General features: G+C 37.9%; 1 protein-coding gene across 3 annotated transcripts in view; it reads left to right on the top strand.

Moving 5' to 3' along the window:
- Positions 1 to 12965, top strand: part of neto1l (neuropilin (NRP) and tolloid (TLL)-like 1, like) — a 63442-nt gene that overhangs the window by 49105 nt on the left and 1372 nt on the right. Inside the window, exons 8-13 of one of the 3 annotated variants that reach the window (XM_061805843.1) lie at positions 2416 to 2498; positions 3670 to 3815; positions 7760 to 7873; positions 8993 to 9614; positions 10947 to 11008; positions 12217 to 12938. In XM_061805843.1, coding sequence (XP_061661827.1) covers positions 2416 to 2498; positions 3670 to 3815; positions 7760 to 7873; positions 8993 to 9614; positions 10947 to 11007 — 1026 coding nt within the window. In that variant the 3' untranslated portion in view covers position 11008; positions 12217 to 12938. Of the gene's footprint in view, positions 1 to 2415; positions 2499 to 3669; positions 3816 to 7759; positions 7874 to 8992; positions 9615 to 10946; positions 12939 to 12965 lie in introns of those variants that run through there. The other 2 variants (XM_061805844.1, XM_061805845.1) reach the window with 2 other exon arrangements.

Below are 12965 nucleotides of genomic sequence, written 5' to 3'. Positions count from 1 at the left end.
ATAATTTCCCGCAACCGCATACCCCCATCAGATTTAAAATGGGACTTCTCGGCTGGTCTGGGTATCATCAGATCCGACCTTAATCCAATCCTATCTAAGCAGGTTCAATCCTCCTCTTTGAATGAACGCAAATAATCTTGTATGCTTAAGAGAAATCATTGATCCATACATGACTGGAGCATTGAATATTAGCGTTATAGCCTTACTAAATATGTTTGCAGACCTCATTCATTTCCACCACCTGTACGCGGTTTGATGAAAAAAAATAATGGTGGTTATGATAATATTAGTAATGCATTCAATGAATTGATTCCTAAAATGATTCAGAGGGTTAGATGTCTGGTGTTAAAATACATCTATCATGTTAGAGAAGCTCACATATCTTTCTGAACTGCATGTGCGCCAATGTGATTCATCAAAATTGTATTAGATCCCTTGCCCCAAAACTAAAACGTGGTAGGGCAAGGCACAGGTTTACATGGATGTCCTTACACCAACATCTTACTCTCCCAAGCACATCTCCAAGGGAACAACCTCACAGATCGGTCTGTCAACATGCCGCAAGTCTTGCTCTTGCACGAAAATCTCTGTCGCACATTGTCCAGTTAATGACAATAGAGCCCATGGCGTTATAACAAGTTACTGGAGGTTTTCATTAATTGGTTCACTCTACTTTGAATTTATGAAGGTATTCTACATTCAACCCATGTTCCCTACTATTTGAATACTTCAGATCTGAAGTGACAACAATGTACTTTGTTGAGTTATTTAATATTACGGCTGTCATTATATTTATTTCAATAAACAGATATTGTTCCTTACTGCTAATCCTTTGACCAGTTTAACTATTACTGACATTAATGTTTAAAAAAAATATCTTTTCTTTTTTTCCCCTATTCCTATCATATCAGTGAGGGAGTTCACCACCCTACTGAGAAACCAACATGCTCAGACTCTTAGAGCCATAATGATAAAAATTCAACAACATTAAAATGTGATGTCCTTAAATATCTATGCTCCATCCTTCCCAAAGGGCAGAGAAAATGTCTTTTGAAGCTCTTCCATCATATTAAAAAAGTAATAGTGATTTAATTCCCAATACTCAGTGGCATTGTTTTAGTAACGTACACGCCATAGGCAAGACATACAATGGATGGATGCAACTTTGGATTGAGAACCAATTCCCATTAGGTGGGCTTGTACAAACTAATAGTATGCAGAACTAGAGATGTATCAAAGATAGATGCTGAGTTATGATTGACAACATCACATTTAACAACGTGAGGGCATGATTTTGAATAAAACTTTACACAGCTCCTGTACTGGTTTCCTTTGGTCTGTTAATGTGTAGCCTGTAACACAAATAATCCAAGCTTGGGTGACAATGCAATATAGAGTTTATGGACAACTAGCGAATCGTGTTGAGTGGGTGTTTTTGTTTTTGTTTTGTTTTTCTGCTTTGAGATCCATCTTCCTCGTCATGTTACCAAAGTAATGCTGATATTGCAAGCTCCATTATCAAGCCCCATCTGCAGCTTTCCTCTCTGGACATTTAAAGAGTCACATTCTCCTGTCACAGTTGGTGAGCGGCTCTACTCATTAACCGTAATGATGGTGAGTTGGGCGTGCAGCCAAGTGGAGCCACGGATGTGACTGGGCGATTTTTGTCTTGATGAATGAGTCATAGAAACTGGTCTAAGAAGGTAGTATCAGTTGTTTTTTTTTTTTGTTTGTTTTTTTTTTTTTTAAGAAGCCTGTGCTTTATTATTTAGAATGTAAGAGGCATTGTTTTTGGCTGACTTCTTTAGGTTAATGGTTTGTCCCTCCCACATTTAACAGTGGCCTCTGTGAACACTCTGCCTGCCTTACTTATTTGCTGTGTGCATTGTCATCTTAAATAAATCATTGGCTCTAACCCAAAATAACTGTTTTTTTTCTCCCTTCAAAAAAAAAAAAAAGGTGACAGTAACTACCTTTGCTGTGACATCTAATACAATCATGTGTTATGGTAGATGTCATTATGAAAGCCAAAGCATAGAGAGGAAAGTGTTGCTGTATCCCGCACAGAGAAATTCGGTGTAAAACCTCCCAAACTTAACTTTGATCAAGAAAGTCTAACAGAATTGGCAACGATACATTGATGCATTACTTTAATATCAAAAACCTCTGCTGTTTATAAGTTTTAATATTGGCTCAAGTCTGCACAGTCTCCCATTCATCTTCTGTACTGCTTCGCTCTCCAGAGTCGCAGGCGTCCTGGACTATCATATGCTGAATTATGTTGTTTACAATAATGACATTGTTGACTTGTTTAATTCATGCTGCTCATCAGGAAAGTCATACATTTCATGTTAGAGATTTTCCAGTCATGTATGTGTGTTTTTGTTTTTCCCTGGCCTTCCTTGCTTCATGCAGATCTACCTGCGTTTCCTTGATTATGAGATGGCCAACTCCAATGAGTGCAAGCGCAACTTTGTGGCAGTGTATGATGGCGGCAGGTAGGATTATACGAAACAAAAATTCATTATGGTCTCCTATGGCCTTTGTAATTGGTACCTAATCATACTGTTATGTCAAGATAAAAGCCCAGTATGTATGATCCGTTTTGAGATGAAGTAGGTAATATTGTTTTATGTCAAGATAAGTAAGCTTTTATCTTTTAACCGCACTCGCTGATCAACCTTACTTTTATTGCTCGAAGACCTTCAAAACACTGTCCCATATGCCTTTAATTGCATCAAGACCAGTCATTTATTTTGTTCAATTACTTTCTGAAAAATGAAGTTAAATCTGCCCCAAACAATCATGGAAATACAATTTTATCCAACTTTTCACATCATAATACAGCCATCGTAATACTGTATAGATATTCTATAAAAAAAAATAACATATTATGTATGGAATAATAATAATGAAAATCCTAATAATAATCATAATAATAATAAATATAACTGCAGGACTGCAAGCAATGTTTTTTTTTGTTTTATATCAAATGTATAAAGGTGTGACTGATGGTGTGCACGCCTGCCTTTTTCGATTCCCGCTCAGTGATGATGTCGATATCTGGCCTGCGACTGACTGGCGACCAGTTCAGTCCGTCTTTCGCCAGAAGCTAGCTCGTATAGGCTCCAGCTTTCCCACAACCCTAGTGAGGATAAGTGGCTTTGATAATGACATAACATGACAAATGTATAAAGCTCTCAAAGATGTATAGTCAATGGTTGATTTTGTGAAGTACAAGTACAATTGTTGATGTTGTCTGCTGTCTTCTATTTTGAAAGACCATCAAGTTTGGAAAAAAAATCTCACCAAATATTGGCTTTAACACATTTTTTTCCCTCAGCTAAGCTTTTTCGCAAATCTTTAATCATCTTTACTTGCAAATCAATGACATCTTCTTGAGATAATGTATGTTAAAATCAGATAAAGAATGATTAAGTGTGCACTTGACAAGTATAATGAGTTGTGTAATGGGTTGTTTTATCTAGAGATCTGCAATATTCAGCTGTGATCACAAGATAGATTAGAATGACATGCACCATCCAAACCTCTGTCATGGCTGAATTTTATCATTAGGAACCATGCATTATTCGTAGAAAAAAATAAAATCAAGATTTTTTTGTTTGTATTTTTTTTTTTTTAAATTCTCAACTTCTTATGTCACCCTAGTTCAGTGGAGGACCTGAAGAGCAAATTCTGCTCCACAGTGGCCAATGACCTCATGTTGGTATCGACTCTGGGCGTAATCCGGATGTGGGCGGACGAGGCCAGCCGGAAAAGTCGCTTCCGCATCCTTTTCACGACCTACCAAGAACGTGAGACTCTATAACATAACATGACCCATGAACATGATCATTCATTCATTCATTATACTTGTCTTTGTAGGGTAAAAATGAATGTTTTATAAATTTGATGCACCACAAAGATAATAATTGAACAAACACCATGTTCTGCTGTCATCTGTCAATAGATTTCTACTACTATGACTTGGAAAATGGATGCTAGTTTATCCTGCATCGTTTTTCTGCCCACACATTACTACGTTTGAGCTTTAAAATGATATCCGTTTAAAGCCTCTGGTGGCCTGAATATATTCCATCATGTGCTCACGAGATTTTTCCACGCTGCAACAATGGGGTTCTTTCTTTCCTCACTCTTCCACCTCATGGCCAACAACGAGGCACTCTAAAATGGTCAACCTAAAGCTACAGACCATGCGCTGTAAAGTCAAACATTTTGATGTCACTCATAACATCTGTTCAAACTTGTTGTCTGCAACTTTCAAGTGGAAAATTACTTAATTCCTGATTGTGCCACTCAGGTGGCGTTCGACTGTAGCCTATAATGTGAAGGGAGCGTCAAACTTGCACAGGTTTTGTCAGATGCTACCATCAGAAACTAATGATTTCCACTTGGATAACTAGTGTTTTCCACTTAGATTAATCACTAATCAAATAAAAGCAAAAAAGGAGAAAAAAAGGGATGCAACACGAATGCACAGAGAAGTGCCTCTGAGTGATTGTGAAGGTTACAATACTGACATAATTGAGCTCAGCTAAAGGCTGTCACAAATGTAGAATATGTGACAGTCAGTGCCTTCTTGTGAAAAGACAGAGAAAAATAAACGCGATTGTGTGTTTTTCCCCATATGTATTTGAGCCAAATATCTATGAGAGATTAAAAGACACAGTCTTGCCTCGTTGCTTGTTATTACCAGGAGGATCTGCTAAGAGTTTGCAAGAGGTTACAGAGCGCTTTTATTTTTATTTTTTTTTTTTGCAGGAAAAAATGGGCTATAGGCAGTGCCCATTGAAGGCAAAGATGAATAGTCAGACTGCACACATCACCACATTGAAATTATTTAGAATTTCAAAAAGTAACCCACCCAAAGATATCTACTAAATCATGTCTGTATTCACAAGAAAATTGTGTTGAATTTGGCTAAGCATTAAGCATTTATGATATAAATTTAAAATATAACAGGTAAGATGAATGAGGAATGCATTTATGTACTAGTGTATATAAATTCTTAAATCAAAGAATCTACACAAACAACAAAAATGGATATATCTACTTTCGTGTCTGAAATCTTCATATATACCCAGGAAGCATGAATTTAAAAAAAGTAGACTGTCAATTAAGAACTGCAGTCATGAGCAGCAAAAAAAATACAATTGTAGTGCAATTAAGTATCAATACATGTTCATGAGCTCATTTAGGGACTAGAATGTGTTTTGTTGTGTTTTGAAGTCAGTGTCACCATTTTTCACAAGACCTTTTCACCAAGCGGAGCCAAGATGCACTGTTGCCACAGCAACGCCTCTGGCTAAAGACCACAGCCTTTAGAGCAGCATCGTCAACTACTGAGCAGCGAATGGACATCTTTACCAACAAGTGACTCAGTTTAGTCTTCTGCTTGCTTCACAATTTTCGAACCAAACAAACAGTTGTTGGGCAACATGTGTCAAATTTAGATGTGCGCCAGTTATTTCGTTTAGTCAGTGACAATGACCTGTCTTCAAGTTGTAATAAGATATATGGGTGAATTCGTTGCTACAGATGTGAGCTTGATTCATGAATAATAAGTGGACATCTTTAGACAAGCTGAGAGAATACCATGCATCACCAGCTATACTTTAAAAGACAAAGAATATATAATTAAAGGTATGTTTTGAGGGTATCTGAGAACATGAACATATCAGGAAAATATTTTGAGAGGGGACTTTCTCCAAAGTGTTTAATCAAAAGAATTAAAAGTGAATCTTACATATTATCACATGGCGGATTCTTGTTTCTTTGGTTGTTTGTTTTTGTGGGGTAGAAAAAGTGCCTTCATAACCCTAACCCTAACCACATAAACAGAGGCACACACAGTCAGCAACACTTATCCCAAAACATGTTGCTGCAATGTGAAGTATCAGACTGTAAATCATCTCCATTTCATAAATAAAAGTATTGAGGGAGAAATCTTGAGCACGATGTACTGATGTCAGCCAGAACTGCTGTGTCCTTCAGTCCAAAGTATTAGATACTTCTGCACTCTCACAGCACTGTCAAAATTGACAAAGACTGTAATTGTTCGTTGTTAAAAATAGAGGTGTATTGATTTGTCATGTTTCACCCAGATCATGCCGCAAATTCCTCAAACCAAAATATTAGAAACACCACAGCAGTTTCCTGGGAGCCAATGAATGATGGCAGCAATCAATACAAGCAAACCCTTAATGACTATCATAAGAAAATCTGTCCAGTCCCATGGAAAACTGAGCTAAATGTGGTTTAATTCATTTCAGCGGACTAAAGGAGTCAATCAATAAAAGTGTTATGTATTGTGATATTAGGACAACGGTGCTCGCTGTTTTAGTACTGTATTTAATACCGTCAAAAAGGGTGTCTTTAAATCGGGAGGTAATCCCATGTGAACCAAAATGGGAATTTAGCCAATTGAAACCGCAAAGCAACATCACTTTCCTCTAAGGGCTTGGCTGCATAAACCTTGTTTTTGTTCCCACAATTAAGCTCTCTCCTCAGACACTCAAATTATTTACACCAGCTTTTGATTTGGTTGTTAATTTGCGGGACATATTTATGAGTTGACAAAAAAATCACTTTTATGACTGTACTTGTTAGTATTAATTTGGTAGAAGAGCAATGATGGTCACTTGCTGGTCTCACCCTGATCTGGCTTCATGATAGGAGGGTTGAGTGGTGAAAAGCAAAGACACTGGGCCCCCTCTGCTGGTTATTCATACCTCACTCTCTGGCTTTTTGCTTGAGACACAGAGCTAGATATTTTATTTGATGCTTTGTTATTTGGGATATGCATTACACTAACACTTTATATGCACACGGTAAAATAACTTGAACGTTTACGCATTAAATATCTGGTAATATATCTCGTCAAAAACACACATGAGTGATGAGGTATTGTTGGATATTTATTTGGTTGGCTGGTGGGTTGGCTGGTTAGTTGGTTGGTTTGCTAGTCATTAAAAGTATGGAGCCAAATTCAAATAGACTCCTTCAGGGAGAGTCAAATAACCATTTAAACATCGGTTTGAATCCAGAAAAAAATGCATACATGAATTCATTTTATGCCATTTTGCCATTTGAGACATGGTGGGACAAAGTGACAAACAGGTCACCTTGGTTTAATATTATGCTGCTTCATGATGACGTCGGCTGGAACATTAGCACACTCATTTTATGACCACGTCTACTTGATTAGTTGTTCCGCCCTTGCGCTGACATCATAGACAGGACGAATCGCAGGATGGCTGTCTTATAATTATGGCGAGGCAATGCTAAAAAGCAGTGAGGCAAGGGTGAGAGGTTTGCTGAGGATAAGATGGGAAGAAATAAGCGACACACAAAATTTGGATGATGACAAAAGGTTTCATTTGAGTTCTGAAGTATGCAGATAATCTCCTGGACAAAATCCACACATACAGTATCAAGTGAAAGTAATTTTGACGATGATGGTGAGGGGAAAAAACAGCAAACAACAGATGGGTTTTAGGGGAGCAGACTTATTTTAAATGTCCAAAAGACTTTCCCTGAACTGATTTGCACATTTTTAAGCAGCTTACAGATTTGGGGCTGTTAATGAAGATGGGTTTGAAGTGGGGGTGGGGGGGACTTTTTTGGGGGATCGAGTGTGAAAGTGAATGACACTGTTTCATTTTAGGTTTTAATCTCTTCACTTTCAGTCCAAAAATTGTCTAAGTGTTCCTCCACTGTGTGCCATCTCCATTTACAGCTCCATGTGATCCAGATGCCTTTTTCTGTCACAGTAACATGTGCATAAACAACACATTGGTGTGCAATGGCCAACAAAACTGCGTGTACCCTTGGGATGAGAATCAGTGTAAAGGTGAGATCTGTTAATGCAACATCTTTAAACTTAAACAGCTTGTAATTTTTTTTGTATTGAGACTTTTAGATGTGGGTCTACAGAAGATGCCTCTTGTACGTGTATTTATAATTATTTCAGTTCAGTGATTGGCACTTTCAATGTGTTATGAATGACATGCATAGACTGAGGAAAGATTGCTATAACCAACCAGTGGCAATTGTAATGTGTGTAATCATTGCTACACTTGGCCGCACGGTGGAGCAGCTGTAAAGCATCGGGCTCACAGTTCTGAGGACTCGAGTTCAAATCCCGGCCCCGCCCATGGAGTTTACAACTTGTCCCCCTGCCTGCATGAGTTTTTTCCAGGCACTCTGGTTTCCACCCACATCACAATAAACGTGCATTAATTTGAGACTCTAAATTGCCCCTAGCTGTGATTGTGAGTGTGACTATTGTCTGTCTCCATCTGCCCTGTGATCGGCTGGCAACCAATTTAGGGTGTACACTGTCTCCTGCCTGACGACAGCTGGGACTGGCTCCAGCACTCCCGCGACCCTCGTGAGAATAAGCGGCTCAGAAAATGGATGGATGGATTACTACACTGTATTTCTAGACTAGCTGGTTAAAATTAAGTTCCATGACCAACCAATCATCAGTACAGAGTATAATGATTGTCATGATCGTCATGTAAACTGATGAATAAGGAATGAGCCCAAGAACTGACCAATCACTGGTGTTGTTTTTTAAGTCATTGATGAAATATGCATGTTTTTATTTTATATTCCAAAAGTCTAAAGGCCACCCGCCAAAACAAAATGTTACAAAATAAACTATATAAAGCATTGTAAAATAGCTCACCATACTCAGTGAATTCCTTGTTCACCTTACTCAATGAATTCCTTCTTCATTGTGAAATCTAGCTAACACAAGGTTTATATTATATTATATGTTAATATGGAACCCATGTACATCTTCGAATTAAGTAAATTCAGAAGAGCTTGTTTCACTGTATATGTATATTGTTTTGGTGATATGTTTTGGCCAAATAAGTGAATAATTTCCCAGCACACGTGATGATCTGTCGGCACTCTTACGATGGGAATCACCATTGTAAAAAATGTCTCTGCTCAATCACAGAGAAGACGAAAGCCAACATCTTGGACAACCTGAACAATACAAACGGGACCATCATTGGCGTCACGTGCTGCATCGTCCTTCTCCTCCTCATCATCTCCGTTGTCGTCCAAATCAAGCAGCCTCGCAAAAAGTACATCCTGCGGCGTGAGGACTTTGACCCCACCATGTTTCAAGAGGTCTACGAGCCGCCTCACTACGAGCTGTGCACTTTACGTAGTGCCACGGCCGCTGCCTCAGCAGACCTAGTGGACCTAGCGGAAGATTTTGAGAACTACCACGCCCTCCGTCGTGCCTCTTCACGCTGCATCCACGACCACCACTGTGGCTCGTCCTCCAACCCGGGCTCGGCCCAGATATCCCAGTTGTCCCTCAGCGGGCGAGGGAGCCGCGGCAACCTGAGTTCACGGGACGCCGCGGCGGCCGGCCTCCTTGCAGACCTCCCCCAGCCTCCCATGTCTGTGCGGCCTCTGCTGCCCAGCGCGGGGAACCGTAGGAGTATCTTGGTCATGAAGCACAGCTACTCGCAAGAAGGAGCAGACATTGGCTGCGACCTGGATGACGACTTGGATGACGTTCCAACCACCAGCCACCGGCTTTCACGCCATGAGAAGGCAGTACAGCGGTCAGTATCCATAGATTTTTGATGAGAGAACACCAGCCCTAATTTAACTGTGAAATAGTATCATTTTAATTTGGATCATCCATTTTTGTTCATCGTTGTTCTTTCTTTACGCTTCTTAAACAGTATTTTATTTTACTCCTCTTTACATTTTAAAACAGTTTTCTTGCTCTTGCATGCTACCCTTTTACTATTTTCAAAAACATGGGGATATTGAGCATCAGGGTGAAATTGCAGGATGAAGCTAAAACACGCTTCACATAATAGTTGAATTTAATGTTTCCGTACATTTGGATAACTTGCAGTTCTCCAGTGAGGAGCTCTGCAGTAAAATTGCCATCAGGTGATTTATGAATCACCCAATCCAGTTCCTGGATCAGTTAGAGAACAGTACCTAAGTTGTGTAAAAAGTAGTGAAATGTTAAATAGTTGAACGAGTACTCAAAAGTTTCGAGAGACTGAAATTTAATTCTCCCATAAAAGTTATAATGAGATTTGGGTTCATCCTGAAATTTCAACAGAAAGAAGAATATCCCAAACTTTTTGTGGGTAGGGACACCACTTACAGCAAGTAAAAATGTGGAGTTAGTTTGCAGCTTTAACAATTTCCACAATTAACTACAATTACAATTTCTTTGTATTCACTCACACATGTATCTGTCAGGTCTCGGTTCAAGTTCATCCCAAAGACATTTAGTGAGCTAACGAAGGCCTTAAGGGTATTGCAACAAAGGGCCTTTCGTAGACTGTTGCAACAAAGTTGAAAGCATGGTGTTGTTTCTTGATTTAAAAAAAAAAAAAAAAATTAAAAAAAAAAAAAAAGCGAGAACTAATGGAGGGGGCAGTAAGATAATGTTGTGGTCCCCCGGAACCGAAATTATGTGGAACACTATTGAAAAATGTGTGGATGGATGAAAACTAACAGCTCCTAACTAATAGCCCCCAATCAATCAAAATTTGTCCCTAGACTTTATTGGAATCATTTACAACATGATTGTATAACTTTTCAGGAAGCAGCTGTAGCGCTTATCATATCCACCTTTTTAAAAATACAGTTACAAGTTTAAAATTGACTCTGAACAAAATCAGTGCATAATGTCAATATAAAACCAGGAATTTTCTACCTCTGGGATATCACATATTGTTTGACATTCACAAAAGAAAACCAATCAAATCAATTAGTATTTTATTCCTGCATGCACTTTTCCTCACTGGTTCTGACTTTTTGATATTATTACCAGATGAGTTTGCATGCCGAATCTGAACACACCAGCACGTGTTGCACTGTGACGTATCTGCAAAGTGACATTAAAGTACGGAAGCGTGATATTTCAGGTTCTGCCTCATTGGCTCTTTGAGCAAACATGAATCAGAGTACAACACAACTAGGGTCTAAGGTAAGCCCCCTAATTCAATAATCTCTGTGCTGTATTTTGTGTAGTTATCCTTTGCACAGTTTGCTTTGATGATTTTTTTTTTTTTTACTGTTGTTCAGTTTTATTTTCATTAAGATGGTTCACTTGCTTGCAGCCATCTTTCCCTTTTCCTGTAGTGTGTTAGCTTGACTGTGTGATGTTGGATTTGACTGCATGATTTGTTATGGTGGACAAACTGTAGATGTTGAATCTGCATGGACTTTTTTTTTAACTTTCCAAGCTTTAATTGCATTTGTTACCAATCAATACTGTATTTGTTAAGCTTTTCACTACCCCCAACAGCAGTGAAACAGTGAAAAACAGGCAGAGGTTTTATTTCTTAAAAAAAAAAAAAACGAGAGTTTATTGAAAATCATTGTAACAATAGGCAGTTGGAACATTGTATTTAAATATCATAAAATGTAAAAATATATATATATATATATTTGAGTACCACAAAAGAGCACCCACATGGAACACTTTTGAACCAAACAAGGTCCTTTGGAATGGCATGAAATGTTGTTTCCACAAAAATGGTCAGAATATGAATAATTTTCTCAATCTAAACTAACAGAAAATGCTTACGATGTAAAACTGTTGAAACTAAAAATCTAAAACAACTTTCTCCAGTTTTGTGTAACTTGTTTCATTTTCAACCAGCAAATTCTCATTCATTATAAGACAATTGACTTTTTTCTAAACTTGTGAAGGATATGAATTATCTTACATAGTTTTTGGTGTGTTTGGTTGTCATGAAATCTATGCAGTTTGTGTGTGAAATAATGTTTGCTCCTTATGCATTTTATACTCACTAAACACTTCATAAAGTACACCAGCATATGACATACGAGTTGTATCAAATATTCTTCCTTTGCAAAATAATACACAAACAATATCTTGTCAGAGAGGTATGTGTTTATTATTGTCAGTTTGTGACTGGATAATATGGTAATTAAAAATACTACGAAGTGAGATTTAGTCACAAATAGTTTGTACATGTGGACTTATTAATGCCTGCTTTTATTCTGCTATTGACGATGATTTATTTGCAGTCATCACGTGAGCCTGCTTTATCTTTTAGCATGAAAACAGTGTTATGCGAACGTGTAAGAGTGCGTGTGTGTCTTGTGTCTGTGTGTGGGTGTGTGCACTTATGCTCTGCATTATGTGGCATTGTTTCCATTATGTAGACTTCTTGAGAGTAGTGCAATCCCGGATGAGTGCAAGAGGGCATCACTGATGTTACAAAGTGGAGTGGACACTTACACCAGCATGACGCTGAGGCTGAATGGAGGCTTTGACGCTATCCAAAATGTTGTGATCATGTGCAAAGATGAGCACAAAGGACTAGATGAACACACTTCATTGTTATTCTCTGAATGAAGTTTGCCGTGCATCCCATTTTTGTTTTTGTCGCCAAAGAAAAACGGCCTCTTCGTCTTCTGACTAAATTTAGGATATTTGTTTAACTGTCAAGAATGATCAACCTTACATGATCTAACTTGAAGCATGCATTATCCAAATCAGTCATAGAGTTCTTAGATTTATAGTTTTGTTAATTAAAATTGGAGCATTTACTAACACATATCAATGGTAATACATTTATTTTAACAATGAGTATACATCTTCTTCAATATCCATTGAAATATAAGATTAAACTATCAAAGACCCCCCCCCTCAACCTCAACCTACTTATATTAGACATAAATTCCAAAAATATTTGTAGAAATAAGATGCATTGCATGCTGATCGCTGATCACAGTTCGGTAAACACCCAAAACGAAATCATTTAAGGATTTTTCTTTTTTTTTTTTTACCCTTTGACTTTTTTGTCCTCTTATATCATACAAGTTTTTTTTTTTTAAGAATTATCATCACAGGAAGGTTAATATCTTTGTATTAATGGAGACTTTTTTACTTGGGCAAAATACTTTTTTTT

This window comes from Syngnathoides biaculeatus, chromosome 19, assembly GCF_019802595.1.
Source record: "Syngnathoides biaculeatus isolate LvHL_M chromosome 19, ASM1980259v1, whole genome shotgun sequence".
Taxonomy (NCBI): Eukaryota; Metazoa; Chordata; class Actinopteri; order Syngnathiformes; family Syngnathidae; genus Syngnathoides; species Syngnathoides biaculeatus.
Note: the sequence above shows the minus strand (reverse complement) of the source record. Positions and strands in the feature narration are given on the sequence as shown.